The 27305-nt window shown below is 42.0% G+C and overlaps 2 protein-coding genes across 4 annotated transcripts in view; one reads left to right on the top strand and one right to left on the bottom strand.

Annotated features, from left to right (window-relative positions):
* Positions 1-498, bottom strand: part of YTHDC2 (YTH N6-methyladenosine RNA binding protein C2) — a 32350-nt gene extending 31852 nt beyond the window's left edge. For 2 of the 3 annotated variants that reach the window (XM_082075856.1, XM_082075857.1), the window contains exon 1: positions 256-498. In XM_082075856.1, the coding sequence (XP_081931982.1) occupies positions 256-439 (184 nt within the window). In that variant the 5' untranslated portion in view covers positions 440-498. The remainder of the gene's footprint in view (positions 1-255) is intronic. The other variant, XM_082075858.1, reaches the window with a different exon arrangement.
* An 8740-nt stretch (positions 499-9238) lies between these two features.
* Positions 9239-27305, top strand: part of MCC (MCC regulator of WNT signaling pathway) — a 213987-nt gene continuing 195920 nt past the window's right edge. The window contains exons 1-2 of the mRNA XM_082075389.1: positions 9239-10224; positions 25588-25835. Coding sequence (XP_081931515.1) covers positions 10088-10224; positions 25588-25835 — 385 coding nt within the window. The 5' untranslated portion in view covers positions 9239-10087. The remainder of the gene's footprint in view (positions 10225-25587; positions 25836-27305) is intronic.

Here is a 27305-nt window from a genome sequence, read left to right as displayed (position 1 = left end):
TGAGCAACACAGGGCTCACAAGCAAGCCATCTTACCCGGGCAGAAGGGAGCTGAGGAGACACTTCTGGCGAACGGCTGCCGAGCGGCGGGGCCCTGATGTGTCACCCCCTGCGGGCCTCAGCTCCCCGCGCCGGCCCAGGCCGGGTGCTCACAGCCGCCCGGGCTCCCCACCGCGCCAGGCCCGCCCGGGCGCACCTGCCAGGCGGGGCGCCCCCGCCCACCCTTCCGCTCCGCGGCCGGGCTGCCGCCGCGCACCTTTCTCCTCTCCGCTACGGAACCGGTCCAGGGCGAGGTTCACCGCGATCTCCACCTCCTCGTCGACGCGGATATCCTTCAGCCCCTTGCCTCGGCCGCGGCCCGCCGCCGGGCCTGCAGAGGCGGCGGGGGCACTGGAGCCCCCGCCGGACTGCGGCGAGAAGACGCTGCTGGGCCGGGACATGGCTCCGCGCTCCAGAGTATCGCTGAGACCGCGGCGGGAAGGCGGCCCGCTGCCGGCACAGCGCCGCCTGCGGAAGGGCGGGGCCACGCCGCCGCAGCGCCGTAACGCCCTCACACGGGGCGGGGCGGGCAAGAGGCTCCGCCCCCAGCGCATCGGGGGCGTGGCGAGAGCTGGCGGCGGGAGGGGGAGGGGGGTCGAAGGTTCAGGCTCGTCCGCCTCCTTCCCGCGGTGGCCTCTCAGCGGCGCCTCCGCGCGGGGCGGGGCGCAGGTCCCGGGCGAGGCGCCGACCTCCCGGAGAGCGGAGGGTTCACAACAGTCGCGGACGCCCTGGGCGGGGTGAACGCAAGTAAATAGTGCGGGCGGTGCGCCGTGTCGCCTGCAGCTGCCGGCAGCGCTGTGACCTCGGTGACCGTGACAGCTGGGTCATGAAACCTGCCTTGCTAAACCGGAGGAACGGCAGGAGTGCCTTCCGCGGTGTCTGCAGCACAGTTACCTGTGCGGTGGTGCATGCCCGAAAGCAGTGTCAGCCAAATACAAAATTGTACTGGAAAGTGAAGGAAATTTTGTGTTCTTGGTTTGTTTGCTTGTTTGTTTGTTTCACTATGCTGTTAAAGCATATATCACTGAAATAGTGTACAATTGGCAGCACCTAAAAAAGTAGCACTGATACCTGTCTGGACATAAATAATGTAATTTAATTGAATGGCATTAAATGTAGGTGGGTAAGATCATTGCAGTCCTTAGCCTGTTCCCTGCAAAGTATTACTTGACCTCGGTTTTGTAAAATGCAAGTAATTTTTCAAGCTGGCATTCGGAAAGGAAGTTGTTTAGCCAATCATCATTATAAGAGATTCGTTGGTATCTTGAGTAATCTTTAGATCAGTATATAAACCTTTGGCTGGAATTATCATCTTTTCCTGCTGCCCTTTGACTCCATGCTGAAGATATGAATAAAACAAACAAAAAAAACCTCTTGGATGTGACACAGGATTAGCTATTGGAGGTTGCTACTTTGGAAATAGGAAGAGAAAACCATTCCTCAAATATATACTTAAGTGGGGAACTAAATGAGTAACAAATAAACACTGTCTGGTATAGCTGCCTGGAAAGTATCTTTTAAGAGACCTCTACCAAAGCTGTATGCAAAGCTCACTTCAGCATAATTCTGCTCTGAGAAGTGGTACTGGAGCTGAAAGTTTGCTCTATTATAAGGCTGCTTTTAAAGTTATCTCAGTTTTTTAACCCAAGTGCCTTCCTGTACATCTTCAACCAAAGTACTTAATAGTATTTCCTTAACACCAGTCAGTACTGTCCTGTTAGGGCACATCATGTTTATTACGAAAAATTAAACTCTTTAGCTTGAAAAGGTTAGAATTCCTCTTGTCTTCTTCAGTGTTGACAGTAATAAATGAGAGAACACAACTTGTTCAAAAAAGTCACATCAGAAATGTTTAATTATGTACCCAGATCTGCTACCAGTTCCTTGTGTCTTAACGGCATCATTTTGCCTTCCTACAAAAAAAGCACATGATTCTGCAAAATGATTCCTTAGGCCCTATTCTGACCTCAGTTTGCAACCCTGTGTATACAACAGCTCACAGAGACAATAACTAGCTGTTATATTAGGTTTTTATATAGTTAAGAGCACAATGAAGCTGACTGCATTCTGCATAACAAAGTTCTTAATACATAGCCCACTTGTTCTATTGCTGTGCTGACTCTCCACTGCTATTAAGTGTGATAAAACAGGTGAGTGTAAAGCACACAGTGAGAATACACACAGAGAAAGAAAGATTCAGTTTTATACAATGCTGCTGGAAAATAAAGCTGCAGCCTGAATTCACAGCTAATGTAATTCTGTTGGTAGCATTACACTAGAGGTTAATCCGCTTCCAGGAGTTGAAGACAGGAACTCATAAAATATTAGTGAAATAAAGGGAAACCTGATTCAGTAAACTAATAGTGTTTGAATTTAACACACTGTAATGATGGAATGCTGGCACACTAAGCATGATTTAAACTATCTGCTTGGTGCAGGTTTTCACTATAAATATGCTTAAAACCCCCCTCAAACAGCCAATAAATCATTCTTCTCAAACTGCTGATGCAAATTAGAGGAGTCAGAAGTTGGGTAGCAAAATCTACTGAGCAGAGTAGTTCCATGCTCCCATGAATCAGGAGGAAGATTCACTTCATGAGGAGTTGTCACCCATATGCTGTGCACTGAAGTGAGTGCTGTGCACTGCTCACTAGTCAATTGTGATCTGCACTGAGCGTGTGACAAAAAAAGCAAAGTCAGTGTTGTGCCTTAAGCCTACGTCTTGAGGCAGGTGTGCAAACTTGTCTCCTCTTTTGGTGAATTTACTTCCAAAACCACTAAAGGTGACTCTGGACCACCTTTCAGGTTGCCCTCCAGCTGGCCTGCGTGCAGGCAAGAGCCCCGGGAAGGAGGACCAACCACATACTCTCCAGAGCACAAGGGTCCAACCACGCCTGTACTAGCCCTACATAGCACATGCCCTGCGGTGCTGTAACATGGGTCCAGCTTCCCTCTAGTTATGTCTTCTTTCAGGCTGTTGAGGAAGGACCTTCACAGACATATCCATTTCTTTGAGCAAAGGATGCTCTTCTGCATTCAGCCACATCTTCACCCACTCTAGCATTCCAGCTCCAGCTCAGGTCCGTATGAGATGTAGAGGTACAATAGGAATATTCAACAGAACATTCTGAAAAACACACATACAGAACAGTTTTTGTCTTTGTTTCTATCCAAGTTCTTAAACGTGGTGAGGTTTACATATTATTCATCCAGCTTCTGTTAATAAAACTTACTAGCTGTAGATTTTCTTATTAGAATTAACAACCTGTAAGACTTTTTAAAATTCTTTTTCATGGTCGGTCTCAGAAATATTTTCTGGTTAAGGCTCACAGGAAACAACTTCTGGAGTAATAATTATTTCCTTCTATCACCATATGTCTATATGCCCATATATTTTTTATGAGAAGCATTAAGAGGCAGCAGAGTTTTATGCTAAAATACATCTGCATGTTCAAATACAATTATGCATTCTTATTTTACCCTTCTCAGAGGCACTTTTATTATGCAGCAGTTTTTGCTGTCTTATTTTTACTTCGCAGAATATATTCTCCCTCATGAATACTACAAAATTCTGCAAAAGATGCCACTACTGAGAGAAAAAGAACTGTAACCTAAGTTTATGAAACGAAATTATCCATTAGGTACTGTGTAAGTGTATTGTGTCAGATTTGACTGCAAAATAGTCTTTTTGTGATTTTTTTTTTTATATTTTAGTAGATAGTGATGTAAGACTTGTTATCTCTTGAAATACAACGGAAGAATCACTGACAAGCTAGCGTGGTCAGTGGGTGCAGTCCTCCCCTGTGGGTCACTTCAATACCAGGGCAAGTCAGGCTTGTTGGGGAGAACAATTCCCATTCTGCAAATGCGGTGAGTCAGAGCACTGAGGCCCCCTGCAATGTGCTCAGAGCTCCCGCTGTGTGGGAAAAACTCCCTTTCCACCTGGAAAGGTAGCGACCATCAGTCCCTCCTGACAGCCTGGTGCACCTGCTACTGGAATCGTAGCCCAAGTGGGACAGCGCCAGAGTTATACAATCTGAACAATTCTGGATCATAGAATGGTTTGGGTTGGAAGGCACCTTAAAGACCATTCATCTAGTTGCAGCTTCCTTTGCCATGGGCAGGGACACATTCCACTACGTCAGCATGCTGAAAGCCCCATCCACCTTGGCCTTGAACACTTCCAGGGATGGGCCATCCACAGCTTCTCAGGGCGGCCTGTTCCAGGGCCTCACCACCCTCATGGGGAAAAATTTTTTCTTACATCTAATCTAAACCTACCACCTTTCAGTTTAAAGTCACTACAGGCCCTTGTAAAAAGTCCCTCTCCAGATTCCTTGTGTACTTACACACATTAGGGAAGTATGACTAATGTGAAATTATAATGAGACATATTTGTTTAATAGAGTACATGGAGTGAAAATGGGCATCTGTTGCTTTACTGGACACAACTGGAAACACTGATAGTTCCCCAGAATTTTTTGTGCTGATGGTGGGCTGTATGTGGATGATGGTCTCCTCCCCATTTATGTTACCTCTTGTATCATGTACTGACACAGAATTTCTTGTTCAGCTGTCTCTTCTACTCCTCTTATTCACTTTCATTTTTATTTACTTTTGAGACATAAGGAAAGAGTCTATTGATCGGTTTAATAAATGTGGGGGGTGTGTGTAGATGAATATTTACATGTGTGCTTTTATCTGTCTGCTCTCAGTCCTTCCTTAAATAATGTTTGAACCTCTTGAACAGTTTAAACAAAAAATGAAGGAAGGGGTGAGTCTCAGATGCCAGATTCCTCAAAGTTTACTGAAAATAAGCAGCAGACTAGAAGATACAAATCCTATTCCTATTCAACTCAGTCGAAAGGCATGAGCTCACAGTCCTTATTACATAATGGAAAGACTTAGAAAAATTCATCAAGTCCAGGATAAATTTTAATCAAGGTTTGTCTTATTAACTCTAGAAAACCCAGGTAACCACATGCCTCTGTTAGGGGTACATGGAACCAATTCTTTTGTTCACTGCCATGTGTTTACAAGTTACACTATTTTTTTCTCATTCACTGCCAGATCATGTCTTCATGAAGGGTTTCAGGACAAGTCTAGCAGGAGGCCTCAGAGGCAGGGCAATATCATCTGGTAACATCCACAGTGGTTGGCTGTAAAATAGAAAAGAAAGCAACAACCTGTAGTTAACTCTGCAGCCTTTGCCCTGGAAATATACTGCCATGGCTACTTACATATGTGTCTGTCTAAAGGCACAGAAACTGAATCTGTGTGCATGAACCACACTTATTCTGAGCCAAGACTTGGGAACCACAAGAATTCAAGGAACCATCCTTACACATTCTCAGCTCACCTCCTATTTCTGAATCATTTAGCTCATGTGGGTTTCCTTTCATTTAGATTCCATGACAGGATTTTTTTTTTTTTCTGAATAAAACATTCCAAACAACAACATTAATCTAAAAGGTAAAGTCACATTTTTCTGTGGGAATGGCAGGACATGTGGTTCCAGCTAAAGGGCCTTGGACAGGTTATACAGAAGTACATTTTTTATGAGTGTAAGGAGTGATAGCCCAAGCCAGTGAGAATGATATCTCGGGTCAGAAAACTGCCCTCATATGTATGATCTGTGAATGCTGGGCCTGGGTGTGTGAATGCGTGGGTTGAACACCGGCAACAAGATAGGCATGGGAACGTGACTGAAAACAGTCACAACATGAGTGTGGTGTGTTTGGAATAACATTTTTTTGAAAAAACATCCTGTCTAACCTCTTGGTCCAGGCCTGTATCTGTAAATCTATAAATTGGAAACTGTTAATAAAAGTCAGCTCAGCTCTGCCTGACTCTGCTCTCGCTGCTGACAAGAACTCTGTGTCTGTGCGTCTCTGTCTGCATCTGTGCGTCTCAGTCTGCATCTGTATGCGTCGTTCCTTATTGCTGCACTTTTCTGTTCAGTGGAGAGAACTGCTGAGAGCAGGAGTTAGCATCGACCTTGGCTGGTACATCTACACCATATTGGAAGCACAACACAAAGCTGCAAATCTCATCACAGAAAGCCATGGAGGTGCACTAGCATGATGCCATGCTTGAGCCAGTTGAGGCTAGGACTAGCAAAACCACAGAACAGGAAAGCGTAACAGCACCCAGGACACTGTCCATAAAATCACGCAGTTACGAGTTCTAAGTGGGGAACTCAGATCGGAGCTGCTGCTGGAGAGTTAGGCCCAGGACCCACTGTGGCCAGGGATGGCCCTACCATCGTCTGCTTCCTCCGAGGACTCAGCAACTTGTATTCTTTCATATGATTTTTTGAGTCTAGGTTATGATTGTTATACTGATACAGCAAACCACGTATTAAGATCAGACCTGATCAGCAGAAGGTCCAGGTGATTAGAAATCAGGAGTTAAGTTGTATTATAAATTCTGTATTACTTAGGTGACTAGAATTTACAAGCGAAGTTGTATTAAAAATTCTGTATTACGCTACTTACAGATTTTACTATACTGATTCTGCTTGTAGAAATCTTGCGCCATTCTAATAATAAATTCTCTGCTATACTAATCATAATGTCCTGTTAAGAAAAATAAAGCTTTCATTTTAAGTACAATTTCATGCCATCATTGTTCTGTCAAGGATCCCTAAAAGAACCCATCTGTCCCCTTAGTATGACATGACAGGGTGTCAGCCAGTTTACATGGAAGTACTTGTTACCTAAGAACCACATGGAGAAACAGGTAACTCTAGAAGGTGTGTTTGGCACAACTGGAAAAGGGCTGGATGCAATATTTCAGAAATGGGAAGGAATGGTGTTCTGGGGAATTGGACTCTTGATGCTGAGAAAGTTCTGCATTACACACACTGGCTACCTTGCATAAAGGAATATTACAAAATTAAAACTTGCTGCTTGAAATCTTAAGTTACTGATTGTTTTGTTTGTTGGTTTTCAAGGAGGTTAAATCTTAGAGTGTGATGGCTGAAAGCTATGTAGTGGGAATTTTTTCTATTTTTTGATCAAGTTTCATCTTTTTGCAGCTTTCTACGTACAGTTACTGTTGCTGTTTTCTTCTGCAAAGCTATCTGCAGTTTAATTTTGAGAGGTGTGCAATGGTGGTCTTTTTCTATTGTTCAACACCTAAATTGAGATAGTCTTGACTTTCAGAGATCACACAAACTTAAAACACCTGTTGATTTGGTGGAAGTCTTAGGAGTCCAGCACCTCTGGAAATCAGGTGTCTGATGCCTATCTTTCAGAGAGCTCCAAGTTTGTGAATGTAAGTCCTGGAAAATAAATGTGCTTAGCACTGGTACAGCATTTTTATTAATTTTTGCATTGGCTGGCTGGTATATTTTTATATTTGCATTTGGAAATCAGGGCATTATGGAAAGCTGATTGTAGAAAAGAACCCAATATTGAAAAATTATGGATTCATTTAACTTACATTAAAAGATAAACAAAAACCAGATTGATGGGTAAGATCCCATTTCAAAAAGAAAATGTGCAAACTCTCTTCTTCTGAGAAATATCAAGCCTGTTTTCCAAAAGGAGACAGGCAGCGATATGGAGGTCCCACACTTTGTCCTACTTCCTTGTTCTCCCTTCATAACTTTCTGGACACAACCCACCCTTCCCACCAGGGACAGTGAGAATGCACTTCAGGAAGGATGGTACCTTCTACTGCACGGCATGTTCTCTGTTTTAAACATGTGCGTTTTGTCATCTGAAATTCTTGTTTTCAGCTGCAGGACTGAACAGCAGAACAGATACCAGAATGTGGGGAAGTACCTCTTAGGTGCTGCTTCCCAACGAATGTGATGTATCTTTTCAAAGGTTAGATGTGGATCACAACATAAGCCAGCAAGCTCAGCTGGTTTTACCATCTTGTATGCCATACCACAGCTAAGATATCAGCCGTTACCATCAGCTAGGAGGAACTGGAGTGAGCGGTGGTTTACTACAAGTCAGAAGGTACTGCACTAGGTATTCTTGGGACTTACCTTGAAGATGCAAAAATTAAGTGCAACTGATCCTCTAGGAAGGGAAAAGCTGGCAGGAAAGTCTCAGCATATAAATAACCAACTCAGAAAGATCATTAGCAAGGAGCAGAGAGAATCTAAGGAATGGATGAGTTCCTGATCCCAAAGACATGAAACATGCAGATAAAATGAGAACAAAAGATAAAGTGCCATCCAGGAAATTTAGCTAGTCTATAGGATCTGGCTGAAGAAAATGGTCCTGTGACTGGCCAGCTCATCCAATCCTCAGTGTAAAACAAATAGCTGCAGTAAGCAACCTGTCTCACAAATGAGCAACATCCTACATGGGGTTGAGAAAAAGCACATGCTGAGACTAAGAGTGAGACCATTGTAGGTCAAAAGATGGAACACAATGGAAATCTTCCAAGATAACACACTACAAGCTGAAAGAAGAGGGATACCTGCAATATTCTCTGCTTTCCTTCCCTTGAAAGAGTATGAAAGGGTGTTGGCTCCATACCCCAGTGCTCTGGTCATCCAGCAAGAACCAGCATGAGCAACCAAATTTGGAAAACTGCAGAGACTGAGAGAATATGAGAGTACATGCATGTTTGCACTTGCAAGCAGTTTTAGCTAACACAACACCTCTTTGGCTTGTAATGACTTAATCAAGGTACAAGAAACATTAACAGTTAAAACTGTTGCCATCAGTTATTATACTTGAAAGGAACTATGCAACAAGAGAAGTGTGATAACTCTGCTGACTTCACATATTCATGAGCCATTGTCAACAACAAGGATGATCAAGTTGCTATATGGGAAGCACTTGGATGTCTTCAAAGACTGAAGTAATAGGAGAAGTACAATCCGATAGTATGAGGGAAATGCATGTGCTTCATATCAGCATTTTTTTCCATATACAGAAATCGGTTAAGAGAAAACTTAGCTGACCTAACTAATCACAGGATGATGGAGTATGCAATGTGATGCTACTGTGAAGCAGGCAAGTGGCTTTTCTAGGCTATTTCAAAATAGGTATTTCTGATAGGGTTAAGAGATAATATTGCCATCGGTGCTGTTGGTCTTTTCACTCAATTGTTAAAAAGGGTGCCAAGGATACTAAACGAAATAAAGAAGCTATCCCATATGTGTGAGATGAAAACATTGTGTTAATCTGGCAACATGAAGACTACAAAAATAGTTTTCTCTAAATGCAAGGGAGATAGAAAGACCAGAGGAGGTACAAGCCATGAACAAGTTCAAAGCACTAGCTGACGATGAATCATTGGAGCACAAAAACAAATTATGTACTTTTCAGGTAAAATTTGATCAGTGGAAAGGAACTGAATGCACCAAGCAGGGCCAGCGCTCAGAATGCTCCCAACTGTTCAATACACCACCAAGCAGCCTGAAGTGCAAACACCGGGCTCCTGAAAATGTTTGGTTTGGTTGGGGTTTGCCCGGACTTGGCTCCCACCGGCCAGCCAACATCCGACGAGGCTGGCGCACTCCAAAAGCGGGGAGCTGGGCCTGCCCAGTGAGAGGAAAACAATGACCCCCAGAACACCGGGCTGAGTGAGGGCTGCCCAGCAGTTGCTGGCCAGACTCTCATGGGGTGGGAAACCGCAACTACAAGGGCGGTCGGCCGTGCTTTAGCCAGGCGGCTCACTCGGTGCCGCTGTGGTTTCTGGCCCCGGGAGAGTGGCGGGCAGAAAGACAGGCCAAGGTGGAGGCAGGATGGTGGCGTGCACAGGGGGCGAGCGGAGAGGCTTCGTCGTCTTCTCCCCGCTCCGCGTCCAGGCGCTCAACGACGGCAGCGCGGCTCCCGGAGGGTCCCGGCCGAAGACGGAGGCGGGGCTCCAGGCACCGGGCCAGGCCACTCCGGCCTCTGGCCGCGGGGCTCAGGCGTCCAGCCCGTTGCCCGCCCGCCCCCGCGGGGCCGCGCCTGGGCTCGGCGGCGCTCCTCGCCCCCGCGTTGTGCTGCCGCTCGCACTTTGCAGGCGCGGCGGGGCTGGGAATCCCGGGCGCCTGAGGCGGCCTCGCCTCCTCCTCCTGCGGAGCTTGGCGCATGATGGCGGCAGCCGCCGTGGCGGAGGTGAGCAGCGCCGGGAGTAGCAGCAGCGATACCTCCAGTACCGGCGAGGAGGAGAGGATGAGGCGCCTCTTCCAGACTTGCGACGGCGATGGGGATGGCTTCATCAGCAGGTAGCGACAGCAGGAGGAGGTTCTTTGCGCCGCTCTCGCGGAGCCCTCCCGTCTTTCCCCCCTCCTCCGCCGCCCGTGAAGCGGCGTCTCAACTTCTCGGCGAGTTGGAGGAGTTGGCAGCGCGCAGCCCCCGCCGCCGCCCGGCCGGACCCTCCGCGCCGCCTCTGCGGCAGCCGCCCTGCGGCTCCTGCCGCCGGCAGCCGCGGGGACGGACCTGCGGCCGCCTGCACCCGCTGCTCCCTGCGGCGCGGCCAGCCCCAGCCTGCCACGGCCCGCACCCAGTGCGGATGCCGGCCCGCGGCGAGTCTGCCCGCCCTACCGCCTCCTGGCTGCCGGAGCGAAGGCTTTGAGAGATGGACTCTGACTGCCTCGGCACGGAGGGGCTTGAGGGGGCGGAGGCGAGGGTGGACAAATACCGCCGGGAGGACTTCCACTTCCACCGGGTCTGGAAGGTCCCGCATTCTAACCTGGCTGGTTTTCATCGCGTAATGCACTAGGCAGGTGATTTTTGCAACTAAAGAAAGAAAGCTGGTCACAGGTAACCTGCGAGAACATTCATACTAATCTCCCAGTGCAGCGAATAAGGCACGGACTCTCTTTAAGGTGCGAAGAGAGACATTTTTACAAATTCAGGCTTGCATTTTATTTGCTATGATGCTTGCTTAAGCATTTGCTGATATACTTAGTCATTACACATGCAATATATTTTGTGTTCCCACCAAAGCTGCTACCGTAAAAGCATTTTTTGGTCTATCACAAGTTACCCCCCTGTCCTTGATGTATCAATCCTGTATCAATTCCTCTGTCCTTGATGTATCAATCAGCATACAGTCCTTGCTTCTTGTACTTTTTCACCAACTCTTGTTCTCATTCTTTCGACTCTCGTAGTTTCTCACTGGCCCGATGTCAGTATACTGCCACATCCCACATCATCTGATTTTACTTTTTAATACGTTTTTATCAATATCCTTGTTATCCAATCTCATTTAAATTCCTCTACTGGTCCCCAGTTAGTTTTGGGACTGTGACCTAGGCTGATAGATTTTGAGGGGGAAGTGGTGAGCTTGTACATTTACAGTAGGTAGTTGGAATTAAACCATAATTAAATGTTCATAAATCTAGATGTACTGGTCGTTTGATTTGGTCAGGAAATAGCGTTTGTTTGAAGGATATTTCTGGAGCTAGTCATCTGCTCTTACACCATAATTTCAAAAGCAGTAGATTTTTAAAGGTGAGATTTGCCAGAAATGGTGGCAACTTGCATTTTCCTAAAGAAACCTGTGCTAGTCATGGTTTGCAAGTGCCTCTAGAGAGCTGAGTCGCAGTGGGGAAGTTTCTAAGTCTGTCATGGAACCTGAAACCTAAGAATATGCCCCTGCAAAAAAGGCTAAGTAAGATTCAATCCCTACTGTCATCTCTTTGGAGCCCGAAAGTTGTTGAAAATCCGTAACAGTTGGCAGTCACTTTAAAAATACAATTTAAGGGTCGTGTTATTTCTTGTCTAAACATCTCCCCAAACACTCTTTTCCTCAGTCTAAGGATTATTTTGACAGTTGTGGTTCTGAAATGTAAACTTCGAAAATGTATGCTTTCCAACCAGTGTGTTAAGATCTCTTCTCTTTCCATTTGCTTACTGTCTTCATGGAAATTATTCTAATGTCTGAAAACTTAGGATGTTCACTTAAAGCATACTCTCCCTCCTCAGAGCACACTTGCTGGCTGATCTGTACTGTGATGCTTTTCTGCAATGTAAACTCAGCAGACTTCTGTATATGTCTAATTTAAAGACCTTACTGAGGGAATATTAGTGTTTTAGTACTTCATACGGGCAATTGAGAGATGCTACCATGATGCAAGCCACTCATTCTGATGGACTTTTTTACATTCCCTAAGTTTTGTTCCAAATTTCTATTCTGTGTATTTCAAAACGGGTGTTTCTGAATGTTGCTTCGACTACACTCTTGAAAGCTTTGCAAACTCCAGGACATGACTGAGGAAGGACACTGGATTTCAGCAGGAAGTGGAAATAAAGAGGGTAGTGGTTGAAAGTCCTTTAGGAGATGGTGGGTCCATTGTTGGAAGTTACTAATACCTTGTTTCAGAAGGGAGTTGTGCCTTTAAGGCGGAACTGGTATGGCCTTGATCAGAGAACATAGTGTTATAAGCTGCGGTCTTCCCTTAAACTTCTGCATTTGTGAGAAAGTAGTGAATGAATATATAACAAGTGATCTTTGGCACCAGAGGGAGTAATTTACTTTTCTTGACTTCATTAGCTAGCCTGGGTCATCAGTCTTGTAACTGGAATGTGTTCCTTGCTTTGTGTAGTGTCTTAGTTTCCCTCATGATCTATTTTATGGCAATAGCTTATACAGGAGCAGACTTGCCCAGTGATTTTTGGTTACATTTGTAGTACGCAGCATCATAGTGTTACAGACAGCACTTTCTGATTTGTGGACACACAGTGTCCCTGTTAGAAGTAAAGGAACTGGGCTTTTATTGTTGCTGTTGTTTACAGTCTTAGTGTTTAGTTAATTTCATCTTTCTTAATGTAATGAATTAAAGATGAAAAAGTTACATCTGCTTTTACACTAAATGTAGTCTTGTCATTCTGTGCTTACTGTTTGTCTTGCTTTTTCTTTTTCAAACAGGTCAGTTGCTTGGTTTTCCTGATCCCTTTTGCCCTCCTTCCTTGGACTTCTCTTTGCTCATCTTTGAGGGCAACAATTTCTTCATTGCCTTCCTTGTAGCTGCAGTAGAGATGGTAGGCTGAGTTCTGCACGTTAGTGCACCTTTTACAGTGGGTTGAACATCGCAATAAATGCCTGGGCATCTGTATAAAGAGCTGAAAGCAAAGTAGGCAGCACTGTACAATTGTCTGCTTCCTTGTGGACTAGAACTGATGATCTCTTATAGCCTTCCACTGGCCTGAGTCTCTTTTTCAGGACTCACTTTCAATGCAATGCATTTGAAATTTGCGATTTTGCAGCAGTTACTCAGCATAGGTTGTCATGTCTTTCAAAATGAGTATCCCTTCCTGTCTGCTTCTGGGGCTGAAGCTTGGTCAGTCATTTGTGTAACACATTCAGCAGTTTGTTTATAAGATTTCTTTCTTTCCAACTCCAGAGCTGATATGGAAGAGAAGATCTTTATTCTTGCAGCAAAAGCAGGCATTTTGTGTGCATGTTTATTCAGTTCATATTGCATGGGGAAAAAGAGCTATTTGCATTCTTAATGAAGTAGCGTGGTGTCTCAGCTGTGGAAATGCTTTGTTGTGCATCAATCTGTAAACCTCTTCAAATAATAACACTGAAGCAGAGGCACGGCTGGAGAGGAAGAGAATGCCCTGAGATTAATTGCTGTCTCTCACCTGAGATACCGGTTTATTTTCAGGCTCTAAATAGTTACGACGATACCAAAATGGTAAAGCATAGTTGTGCACCATTGGTGGTTATAATCCAGAAGAAGCTGAATGATAGGGTATGAAATGCTAAAGCCTGTGTCTCTGAGCATTGCATTTGATATGTGCGTGTTGAAATTTTGCAACATCTAGCTAGATGGAAGTACCAGGAAAACACAAGACTTCAAATTTGTTGGTTTGTACTGAAAAGGCTTTTGCTTCTTTTGGGGTTAATATTAGTTACTCAATTATTTTAACATCTTGCAAGTGCTTGGCATTCTTCTGGTACTTCCAACAGTGAGAGGTAACTTTATAAAAAAAAAACAACAACTACAAAGCAGTCCATGCTTAAGGCTGGATTCTGAACACTTGAGATCAGCTGGATCAGTCGTGCTGCGAGCAAAAGGCAGCTTTTAACAGTGTTTACAGCAGAACTTTGTTTTTGCAGCTGTAACTGGATTGAGTTGTTGTTAACAAAAAGCTGTTAACTGAAAAAAACGCTAATTGCATTTGTTTGTTGTGGTTTTTACTCTGGTTTTAAAAGTTTCAGAATCTGGTGTTACAGTTAAAAATATAAAATATATTCATATCTTCAGCATCAGAGAGGTGATGCATTGGGGAGCACCCCTGCTGCTTTTTTTTTTTTTTTTTAAGGTCCACGTATGTGGCCTTGGATGATGTTAGTGAGGAAGGTGAGAGCATGCTGGGTTGTTACAGGTGTGAGCTAGATTAATGTTGTCTTCAGAAACCTAATTGCCTTGTAGCTTTATTATGTGTGAATTATACTGAAGTTCTATTTAGCACATAATTAATTTCATCTTTGCTGTAGAAGTCGTGAAGTGGGTCTTCAGATTATTCTGTTCTAATACTGCAAGGTCTAAATAAGGTAATTTTGAATCTACGGGAAATACTTTTGCTTAAAAAATGAGCTATGGAGACAGTGGTTGAAATAAAAATTGATTTCATTATTAAGCTAGAAATGTGCTGGTTTTCTGTTTTTAACTTGTAAGCATGGATTGTAAGCATTTCTATGAAGCAGGAAGGAAAAGATAATGTTTAATTCAGAGGGAGAATTGTCATCATATTCACAACAATGAAGTGAAGTTCCATTTGTAGAGTTTGTTTGAAAATACTTTCTTCTGTGTACACAGATTTACTTTACACTGGGATCAATGTCTTACAGAAGATGCCTGGTAAAAGTAGAGTAAGATGTTTAAAACTCCATACAATACAATACAAAACCTACTGATTTTGTATCAAGCTTATACAGCCTTTTGAAAGGACATTCTGAAGATGTGCCTTTTTCACTAGCCCTGTGTGAATTTGATCTGTTATGTGAGTGTTTTTAGTGGTGAATAGCTTTGGAAACTCAAAACCTTTGCAAGGGCAATCTGATGCTTCCCTTTTTGATGGGCTGCAGTAGTAGGGTGTTGCTAGTTTTCTTGCTGAATACATTATGGCACCTCCTCAGTGTTTCTGCATCAAGTGGCCACATGCTATTAGAAAAGAAAAGGAAGTCTTTTCAAGAAGACTAAGTATGTATCTATTAATTGTGTTTTTAAGGTTAAAGATTTATGCTTCTGTGTTCTCAGTTACTCTCCCTCACAGCCATTACCATTGAACTTTTTCTTAGGTGATTGCTTTTGCTGATGTGCTTGGACTTCTCTGCTTAACATTTAAAGAGAAGCACAAAAGGACCGATTAAATGAAAGGAACAAAATCAGTGTGGGTTGTCTGTGACCAGCCAAGTTGCTGCCTTGGTTGTCTTGCTGTTGGTATTTGGGGTATATGAGACTCAGAATAAATATGCTGTGTCATAACAGGTTAGTAATTCAGGTTGACATGCAGTTCCAGTTTTTGGTGTATAATTCAATAAGCTGTGTTTTTGTAGATGTGGAAGAATTGCTATAATCCAGGTAGCAAACTAGTGGTTTTTTAAATTTATTTATTAACTTGTTTGAACTAGGAAAAGAGAGAGAGACTTGCCAGTTGGAAAAAAGTTTAAAAATCCTTTACTAATGCTGCTGATAAAATAGAGAAAATAATACAAAATACACAAAACCAATCTTGAATTTCCCGGCTCTCACTGCTCCAGCAGCTGCAGGGCAGACACCTGGAAGTCCTGGGCTGGACTCTGCAGCAAACCTGAACTGGATTCAGGATTCACTGGAACCAGGCCTCGGATCGCAGGGATGACAGACAGGGTCCTCATCAGATGCCGGTCATGGTCGAAGAGGTCAAGACCCTCGTGACCTCCCACTTTTATAGGGTGTATTATGTGGATGGGAGGGAATACTTAGTTGGTTGGTTTTAGTCACCTGTTCTGTTTGCCCCTCCTTGCAAATACGCCCCTCTCAATTGTGGGACATGTGAAATTTATCAGTGACCTTGCATTCCATTGCTTCTGTTTACAAAAACATGCAGCCAACTTCGGAAAAGTGCGGTTACTTAGAAGAACTTAGCTGAAAGGAAAATTCACTAAAAGAGGAATTGGTCTTGTTTTTAACAAAACCAGGACACCCTAAAACAAAACAATCTTCTGCTATTTTTTGCCTTTTTTTTTTTTTTTCTTTACTCTCTCCTTTAAAAATAGGTCATTATTTCAAAATGTTTAGGGTGAATATAGATGTTTCTTAAGACTGTAATCTGACTTTTGTCCTTACAGCTGTTTGAAGGGTATACCACATACTTTTGGCTATAGCGCCAAATAAAACCACAATTCATATTTGTAGACAGCATTGTCAGAGATCTTGTCCAAACATCATATGTTTTAAAATTAAGATATAAATTGGAGGTAGTGACCTGAATGTCATAGAAGATGGGTAAATGATGAGCTCAGAACTGCAGTGCACGTTGTTATGGGGGCGAAAAAAACTCACAAAGAAACTACTGGTGTGGTATAAATTGTGACAAATTTGTGAAAGGTCCTGTAAATAAAATAGGTTAATGAAACAAGTGTGTAGTATTTAACATAGATATTTAGTGAGAACTGAATGGATAGATACCAAGTTCCAAATTCATCAGCAGAATCTAGAATTAAAGAAGACAGAAGTTTGGCCTTGTGTGGTTGCTCACCTGTCTCTCCTACTACACTACGGTGTGCAGAAGTACGCTGGGGTAGTGTTGAGGTGGAACATGCTTTGTTCCCCAGGGAGCTGACTGCAATATGTCAAGGTCTTAAACCAGGTAAAGAATATACCTACTGCATGGCTATGAGGTTCTCAGACTCCTCCTGTCTGCTGTGTATTTCTGTGTTTAGCCATGAATAACTTCCCGGTGTTGCTTGCAGTTGTCAAGTCGAGTCTCTTGATGAAAGAAAAAGGCCTTTTTTTTCTTAAAGGCTGTACTTACCAAAGCAGTTTTTACAGTGGTAGCCACAAGAAAACATATTGGAAAAAAAACAGGAGTAGGCTCTTCCTGTCACTGTATTTTCTTTTAACTTCTGGTTATGCTCTGCTGTGATTAGATTGTCTTCCTTTCATAGGTAGTCTCAGGACAACTAGGGGAAAAGTGAGCAGAGGCACTTGAATGGGTGTAATAATGTGAACTTAAAGTGTGATGTTAAAATGGTGCCTCTTCTGAAATAAACCCAATATCTCGACTTTGCAAAAAGATCTGAACAAGGAGCTTTTCTGTCATTTGGTTCATGTATGCACTTGTAGCCTCCTAGAGGCTGTTCTAATTTGGTAATTGCCTCTGAAATTATACTAAATTCTGTAAATTCACAAACATACACAGGCAGGTTTGTAAAAGATTTTATCACCTTGCTGTTGAGGACATGATGTTTTATATACTGTACATGCAGTTCTGGAGCCCCTTGGTGGTAAAGCTTGGGGTTTACCCGTAAGATGATCGTGTATGGCCCCATGCAAATACATTCGGTCAGGATCTCTCGATTTGGGCATGAGTTAATATTCGGCATGTAGATGCTTTCTAATCCCTGGAGGGTATTCTGTGCTGGTTGGAAGCTGCGTCAGGAGCAAAATGTATAAGTAGAAGCTGCTGTGAGTGCTCAGATGTCAGCAGATAAGGGAGTGATGAAGCAATATATCCTACAAGCAAGTGGTTTAAGAAGCTCTGTAACAGAACAGATGGAGAAAAACTCCATCTTTGAAGACTTGTGAGATAAGTAATATTATTTTTCTAGTTTTGCAGGTACTGAGGCTTCAACTTTCGAAAGCACTTTGGTCCCAGTGATGTACAGTCCTAAGTCTGGCCTCAATCCAGCTGTCTAACAAGCAAATATCATTTAGAAGCAGTCTGCAAAATGTCAACAGGATGGGGACAAGGCTTTGCTTAGTCCTTGGGTTCAGCCTGGCTTTTCGTATTGCTGGGCTTTTCCTACCATGGAGTTGAAAAAGTTGTTAGACCTCAGTACAAGTTTTTATTCTCACTTGAGATCTGGACTAGTTGCTATGTTCTTTCTTTAACCATCTGAAAGCTTCATGCAAATTAGTTTCAGGAATTCTAGTATAAAAATGCCTGAACCTTTGTAAAACTGACATTGGCCTTGCACTAATGTTTGAGCATGTCTTGAAAACAGTTTCAACTCCCAGATTCTGTTCCTAGACATAGTTTTATTTTTCATCCATCTCCATTAGGAAGCTGTCACAGGGTCTGTGATCCATGTAACTGAAGGACTGCTTTTATGTGAATACAGCACAATAGTTAGTGTATGCCAAGTAAGATGGTGAGTGGAAGCACTATGCTGTTTTTTACATGCCTGTAGTTGTTTTTCTCTGTTTCTCTTGGGACTTGCCTTAGTCGATGGTACAACAGTTGCATAGAGTTTTGTTGGCTTTTAGTCTTTCTCCTCCAGGGGTCCTCTTAGAGTGTCATAAACAAAAAAAGAATAAATTATGAGGGAAGGCAGATGGATGGATATAGATGAAAAGCCAGAGAGACACCCTGCATGCTCAGTTTAGGATGAAGAAGAAAGTATTGCATTGTTAAATACTGTGTCTAGAAAACATACCAAGAATCAATATTCATTAAAGACTTATGTCTTATGTAAAAGTCTGTATTTTTTACAACTAATTCACAGAGAAATATATTTGAACTTGAATTTTCTGAACCTCTCCTATTTTGAATAGGTTAGCTGTCCAGTTCTTAGGTAAATAGCAGACATGCAGGGGGGTATGATAAAACATTTTAGCTGAAAATATTAATGTTTTAAAGTTACTAGAGTTCATTAGAGTGTTTGATACAGGTTATTGCATTTTTCTTTCCTCGTTGTCATTAGTAATCTGAGAAAAGAGACTTAAGTGTAGATCTCAGGCTTCTTGTTATGTGATGTTATTGTATGCTTTTTCTTGGGAGCTTGAGGTCCAGGTAGATTGTAATGGGGAAAATTTGATCATGATCAAGAGTGAGTCACTTGAGAATACAACTGTCAGCCTTTTTGACCCCTTTGAAAGTTAGCATCCTGTTAACTTGTAAATGCTGAAGTTGTTTCTTATCTAAATTAATTTTATTGAATTTTATTAATGAGGTTGTTGCTAATAGCGTGTTATTGGGATTGTTGCTGTAAGAGAATTGGAGAGCATGGAGTCTCACAAGATACTTGGGCTCCTGGCCTTTCCTTTGAAATATGCAGCCCTAAGCTAGATGTCTGCACTCCTTATGAAATGAACTGGGAGAGGTAAGTGGAGGTTTCACGGCTGTGCTGCTGAATGAGTTTGTGCATTGTCCTGAAGCTTTGCTTTGTGTGTACTGGAATTCGTTCAGTCAGAGAGCTGCCCTGGCTGATAACTAGCTCAGTAAGAAATGTTTCTTTCCAGCATGCTCAGTTCATGGCTCTGGCTCATTAGATGACTGTGTGACTTTCAGTGTTGACACAAGACAGGAATAAGAAACTTGAGTTTGGGGTTTAGTTGTGCTCCTTCTGGTTATCTCTGCTTGATTTTTAAACACGGTTCACTCAAAAAAATGCTCTGAACTAAGAAGCATCTCTAAAATGTAATTCATGACCATAAAAATGGCATTATTCTTACTGTGCTTTAAGAAGTAGAAAAATACAGCAGAGGTTTTATTTAGACCCTTAGTAGCTCGGATGGTAAATGCAAGAGGTTAAGAAGGCTAGTGTTGTGCCTAATGGTATGTCATGCACAGGATGGGCTTCAAATGGCATCTGAAGAAAAATAGCTACACTGTGGCTTTTCAAATCCACCTTATTTTTACTGTGAATGTTCACATGCCTCTTGTAGAATAAATAGTACTTAGAGGGAATTCATCCTAGCATGGTGACTGTTTGCATGCATGACCTTGTATGTTAATTAGCATACCTGTAATGATTAATTGTAATCAGGACATCTAATGTCTCCTTTCTTCTGAGAGTTTTTCTGCAGCAGTACTTTCTTATATTTAATAGAACAAACCAGTATGTAGTATTAGCGGTTATTCAATTAAATGCCTTATGTAATTTTTAAGAGTAAGTTAGGTAACAAAGACCAGCCTACCCCTGAACAAAAACTATACTCCTGGTAGTTCCTACCATGTGGTGGAGTCTATAGTTTGAATTGATACTGTGTTGCAGCAAAATCTAAAACTGGTAAGCAGCACAAGGGAAGCCACAGAATGGCAGAGATTGTGTTGACAAGCGCCACTTCTCTGTTGGTAAATGACCTTTGTTTACCCACTGCAGTTCTTTCTCCAGACATGACAGCCTTAGTCAAAACTAGACACACTGTGCTCACAGGCCATGAGATGCAGTGTGTGTCAACGTATTTCAAATGCAACAAAATCTATCCCAGAGTATGGAAACAGTAATGGGAAAACCAGGGAAAGGGTACCTGAGAAAGGGAGCCAGTGAGCTGTTGTTGGCTGATGCTGAGAAGTGTGAGATGGTTTGGGTTTTTCTTGTGGGTTTGTGTGTGTGTGTGTTTGGTTGGTTGGTTGGTTTGGTTTGTTTCCAGCACTGAAAATACCAAATATAGTGACATGATTCCTGCAAATAGGACCAGTAACAAATACCTTGGAAGGAAGAGAGAAGGATGAAGTTAGGGAGAACTTGGATTTGCTTCAGTTAGTTGTACTTGAAAATCTTGATGCAAGCGTCTTAAAGACGGCCTCAGAAATATTTTGCAGTTCTTTTTCCCTGAGAGCTTCCAAGAGACAGAAATAACAGAAAGAAAAGAACGATTAAAATATCCTTCTTTTCTTTAAAATTGTAGTGGGCTGGGTATCAGTCTGCAGACAGACTATAAGTGGCTGAATATGGATTTGTTGTGTCAAATCCATTTGATCTCAAGCCTTGTAGGAGCAGCTAATGGTGGAAGTGAAACAACCGATAACATCTGTCTTGTCTTTATTAAGGCTTTTGGTGTCATTTTATGATGCTTGTAAGCAAGCTAGAAAAACAGAGTAAGGGACAGAGTTTGGTTTGTTTTTTTTTTTCAAGCTAAACGAGGAGATCAGGAGATAACAATAATTTATTTTACAAATAGCAGACTGTACCAAATAGAAATTGGAAAGATGGCCTGGGCCAGATCAATACTATGAAGGATTAATGATCTGGATGATATGATGATGAGTAAGCTTTCTGAAATTTGAGATTACACTGAGCTAAGGAAGATTAGAGACATACTGGGGGATAAGACTGGAGTCAAAATTGGTGTTGACAAATTTAAGATATGGTTTGAAAAAAATCAGCTGAGATAAACTAGGGATAAGTATATGATAGCACATTTGGTGGTAAAAATACAGAATGTGTGATTTAAGTCAGCAGCAAGCTGACCTGTTGTATCACAGATTTTTGCTTATTTATGTGAAGAATTAGTAAACAGAGCAAAGGAAGCTGGAGACAGACTGCTTTGGGAATGGCAGGAAAGAAGACTAGAAAGATAGAATTTCAGAGTTTAAAGTGACTTCACATCTGGAGGGAAGCTGATCAGTGGGGCAGAAAAAGTTGGTGATTTGCAGAAAATCTTTGGCAGAAAGAACTGAGGTACTTCTTGGAGAATTTTATTTGAGCTAGGTCTAAATCAAAAACTGGTGAAGAAAAGAGACAAATGTATGTTTTGACCTGTCTCAACAGAGAGCAGCATTAGAATTCTGCATGCAGCGCGTCTTATGAATTTAGACTGTTGTTGCCTTTGGTAGACCAAGTCCCACAAGGTGAAATTCCTGGGGGAGGGTGTGCTTAAGGTATATGGAAGTCTTTGTCTTACTTGTTTGTCTTCAAGCTTCACAAAGGCAGTGACAGCAGTGAAACCTGCAGAGGCCACGTAGTTGAAGCCAAATCATAGCAGACTGGAGAACGCTCAGGGGGGCACTTCGGTTGGCATTCACTGTGACACCACAGCCTTCATTCGAACTGGGTTTCTTTTTTTTTCTCTTTTGCAAGGGCTCACATCCTTTTAACAAGAAAGCAAACTAATTTAGGAAATTTAGAAAAGTACTCTGAGTAGCAAATGTGAGTCGTCTGAGAAAAAAACAGTTTCCAGATTGTTGCCAGAATCGTTTGCCTGCAGTTGCTCATAGAAAGCTGGGGAACTGGTGTAATTTCATGTTTTCAGCAGTCAGCAGCTTGACTTTCTGTGAGAGTCGGAGCAGATGGGGCATCGCGAGAGGCCCAGAAGCACATCAGTCCGTGTCCAGCAGCAGGTACTCTGGAGTTTGCTGTCTGCACCAGGGAACTAAATTAAACACACTCCTCCTGAGAATAAAAGCGATTTAACTCCAGTGTTTCCAGTATGCATTTTATCTCAGCAACTAACTGTTGTTTCATTTCCTGGGGGTGTTACAGAGTGCTCCATTAGACAGACTTTGCATGTTAGTACTTTTTAAATGAATATCCCAAATATATCACTGTTTGTGTATAGTACTGGTCAGGAAGTAACTCACAACACAACTGCATGGAACAGGTTTTCTTGTGTTGTTTGTTTATTTACTCTACTTGGCTCTAGGGAACTTGGGTACATCTTTGAATTTGACTTGTCTTCTTCAGAAGTATTTGTGTGCCTAGACTGCAAGTTGCGTAAGCAAAGATTGAATGTTTCCCCGCAAAATGTCCATACATTTGTAGTGGCTGAAAATTTAAGTAGTTTTAAGTAAAGATACAGTTCCTCTTGGTGTTATATAGTTAGTGGCTGTAGAACCATCCTTACCAGACCTTCTTTATAAATTTGGTAGTATGTAAGATGGGAAAAGAATAGAAAAATTACTCCACTGGCTCTGTTCAGTCTCAGAGCCAACCCCTTGTAGGTATTGTGCAGTGTGCATGTATGCTTAACCAGGTAGTTCCTCAGGGAACCTACCCAGGTAGTTTCCTGGGGTGCATACTTTTGGTATTGTTTGTAGATGGAGATTAGGAAAAATCTTGTCATTTCAGATTGCATGATGCACTCCAAGTAAATTAAATCTATTGTCAGTAGGGCTTGTGGTCCTCAGTTCCTCAAGTAGTCACCAATTAATTTTTTTTGTAATTCATTACATCTTTTCTCGTGCTTCTGTAGGTTGCTTCAGGCAGTGTCCTCAAGCTACAGATGCTACAAATGATACTCAGTTCACATCTGAGTAACAGGAGAGAAAGCTGAGTACCAGATACCGGTTTGGAGATGTCCTTTTGTGGGCTGTGCTCCCTTTTGGGAGTGGGGACATGGACCTTTGTCCTGGAAGCCCCTGGCAGAATCGCTCTGCACTGCTTTTCCTGATACTCATTTCAAAATTAGCACTCCTCTGGGGAGTCCCTCAGTCTCTGGTGGTATATCTTGTCTGTTATAAGAGAGCACATGTAGCCATATCTTAATTGTGTCTGTCATTCCCCTAGTGAAAATTGGAATGCTTTGTCATCCTTATTATTCCTTGCAACACCCTTGTGAGATTGCTTTGTACTGTTGTCTTAATTTTTAAAGATGAGCAACTGAGCTGTGCTAAGTTTTATTTATTCATTGATGAGATTCAAAACTAAGAGAAAAACTCTAAACAAAATTTTGACTGCAAGTATCGATCACTTACATTTAGCCTTTGTAATGTAATTTAATTATCTTTTAATGAAGTTATTTCTTATCATAAGTGGGGATTTTATTTTTTTTGCTAAAATACACGATCATAATGTAATTGTTATTATTACACTCCAGTTTTACTGCAAACACGTCTGCCAAGAGGTCTGTTGAGGCAGCTCTGGAATTCCTGTGGAGTAGAGACTTACAAAGCTCCATGCAATATACAACTGTTTTCCGTAGAATAGCCTTGACTGTGATATTAAATTACTTAAATGAAACTGTTCATGCAAGAACTTTTGATATTTCAGTGTATCATGTTTTCATAGAAACCTTCTAAATTATGTTCAGATATTAATAGTGAAATAATAATATTAAATATAATTCACATAATACTGAGTCATTAAATGTTTCCTTTAATTCCTTCTACACAAAAGCTTAATGCAACATAAAATAACCAACACTTTAAAGAGGCCATGACATATTCATGCTATTGGTGGTATGAATTCGTGTGGTAGTATTATGCAATCTGACTCACAAAGTATTTAAGAAAAGGATAGCAGGAAAAAAATAACAAAATGTGGGAGTGGCAGATCAGTGGGGTCTTTTTATTTTAACTCTCGAACTTAAAGAGAGAATGGAACACCAAGTTCTGATAGTGTAGAGTAGCTGTTGCTTCAGATCTGACTGTGATTAGTTGTCATTTGACAAGTATGCATCTGCCTTCCTTCAGCTGCCGCAGAAGCTGTTTCAAGATTTTCGTTCCTTCTCTCTCCCTGTACCTCTTTGTCTCTAAAGTGAGATAAGGCTAGGTGGGGAGGAACGGAAGGAAAATAGGACAAAAAAGGGTTTTCTGGTTCTGCCTTTCTTTGGTGACCAAGTCTCTCTGAGTAGCAGCAGAATGAGGCAGACCTGAGTCTATAAGCTTTGTCTCCTGCTGTTTATGGAAACTATAAGCATCTGGAAAGGAGCAGAGGTGATTTCTCTATATGCCCTGGAAGATTATTTGGTCTGGATTTACAGTTACATAGTTGTGTTTGCCTAAGAACAGCATTGGGTTTTTAAGTGGTTTACACTTTGAAAAAAGGCGATATAAGAATATTTTCCAAGAAACCCTCTCTTTTCTGAGGGGTTGATGCAGCAAGTCACCAGGGAATTTCACTGAGCTGCACATCTGCCACTGTTGGAGAATATCAGGTGTTTGTCTAATAGACCACTTGCATTCATATCCAGTTCACATCCAGTACCTTCTTTCCTGCTGTTGCTTTTATTTTTCTTTTTTACATCAAACTGCTACTGTTCAGAATTCTTTCAAAATACTTAGTCTTACCTCAGCTTTGAAAAAGAAAAAAGAGTGATGGGGAACATAAGCCCTCAGAAGAATTGTTCTAAGGTATGTTCTTCACACAAAATAGAAGATTACATGGGTCAGAGTTTTCTAATTTTTTTGCCTGGATTTAGATTTATTTAGGGTTATTTGCATGCACCTCTCCTAAGAGCACAGTGTACAAATTCATAAATGTACTGTATGTTGCAAGTATCTTCTATGTTGATTTAGTTGCAGCTGTCTTTTGGGCACTCACAGTCCGTGCCAGGACTGCCTGTGTAGTACTGCCATCCTTGCCCTTTGGTGAGTTTCACTAAACAATTGGACCAAGCAAGCTTCTTGGATTCAGCAAGATTCAGCTTTCCCTTGTGTCCATCCCTGCTAGAAGAAATTTAATAACAGCAGGAAAACAGAGGCTAACACTTAAAAAAAAAAATGTTCCAGTCTTTACCATAGGCTTTCTGTGTTGTAGTTTCTTGCCAGCCTCATAGTTCCTTTGTTGGAGTGACCCGAAAAAAAATTGGCTTATTGGTTTTCAATGTCTGTGCATTAATGCATTTCCAGAATAGATGGAGTTAGTATTCCTTTTCTTCTAAACTAAATTGTTGTTCTTGTTTTTTCTCCATTCCCACTTCTCCAATCTTTCTTCTACTTTCTTCCCTCCTCTGCCCCCATTTTCCCTCTAAAAATATCCTTAGGAATGACTTGCTGATGGTGTGCCGCCAGCTGAATATGGAGGAGTCTGTCGTGGAGATCATGCACCAGCTGGGAGCAGATGAAAATGGAAAAATTTCCTTCCAGGATTTTAGTCAGTGCCGCATGGAACTGGTACAAGAAATCAGGAAGGAGGAAGTGGAGCTTTCTGTGATATCGGATGACTCTTGTAAAAAGAAAAAGTTAAGAGATAGGATAACTTCCTGGCCAACTAGCAGCAATAACAGTTTAGGTAGGTATGTCTTTTAAATGTTGTGTTGTGTAATTTAACAAAAGATAAACTACACCAGTTTTGTTACGAATTTTACTGATGTCAGGATTTCACCTAAAGGGCTTTGAACATGCTGTGGTATAAGGTGGTCATGTGTTAGAGTGTTGTCGTAACTGATGTAGTCTGGTCATCATTATATAGACTAGAAGGTGTGCAGAACATCCTCTTCTTAAAACCTGGATTGTACAAGACAACGATCTTTCTTGAAATTATGAGATCTGTGGGGTTCAGCTGGTAACTGATGATCCAATGAGCTTTCTCTTGTCTCTGAAGCCCGAATAGTTATGTAGGTAGAAACATTAAAAATTAGGAGAGAAATAACCTTAGTCTTTTGTCTTTTAGATGTAATACACTGTAGGAATATGGATACTTCTTGGATGCTTTAAAAATCATTCCACTTAGTTGGGGATCTGAGCTGGATATGTGGAACTGCCTTGTGATGTAGAGAATACAACAATTCTCCTTTCCTTTTGCCCTCTCTCCACCCAGGGCCAGGAAGAAAAGAAAAAAAAAAAAAAAGAGAAAGACATTGCCATGCTGTCTACAGAAACATGGGATGTAGAAAGGATAGTCTGTGTCTTTGAGTCTGGCCTTTGATAGCACTGTGATCAGTTTGTGTTAGAGCAGAAATGCTTCTTTTTACTCTGTAACAGATTCAAGAGACCAAGGGACACAGCTTATGGTCAAAAATGCCAAAATGAAAGGTACTGTGGGAGAAGCTGGGGATGTTGTCAGTGCTCTAGTTCCCTACAGCAGCTGCTTACTAGCTAAACATGACTCTTGGCCCATGACCTAGAATGAGCCTACATCCATGCTTCAGGAGGCCATACGTCACTGATTGTATTTAGTTCAAGCTGAGTTGCCTCAACCTTTTGCTTAGACTACATGAACCTAGATTTTTTAAAAATACTTTTTAAATGAGAGTTCCTCTGTTAGTCATCCCAATAGTCTTTCTTTCCATGTGCCCTACATTAAGTTGGGAATATTTTTTACAGTCAGGTATGCTTTATACATCTTGCTGGAGAGTTTGCTTATCTGTGTTCTGGCTCCTCATGTAACTACTTGTTCTCAGAGTCCAGTTCTCTCTGACCAGGTTCTGTTAGATATTCCACATGTGAAGGGTGTCATGTTTAACATCAGATTTACTTATGTGAAGATAGCTGATGTTACATGAGATTTCTGATATAGCGGAGTGATACAAAACATACTGAAAACACAATACAAATTTACATTACACATTAGCAGAACATAGCAATTGCAATACACAGTTCAATCACAATACCAACGTGTTTCCCATTACCAGGCTCTATAATCACAGAATCACAGAACGTTAGGGATTGGAAGGGACCTCGAAAGATCATCTAGTCCAATGTGTTCACCATTATGACACTGGGCATCCCCAGTGTTGCTGGGAAGACATATGCAGGTTAA

The sequence above is a fragment of the Streptopelia decaocto genome (assembly GCF_964273445.1).
Source record: "Streptopelia decaocto genome assembly, chromosome: Z".
NCBI lineage: Eukaryota > Metazoa > Chordata > Aves > Columbiformes > Columbidae > Streptopelia > Streptopelia decaocto.
This window is presented reverse-complemented; position numbering and strand designations above follow the sequence as displayed.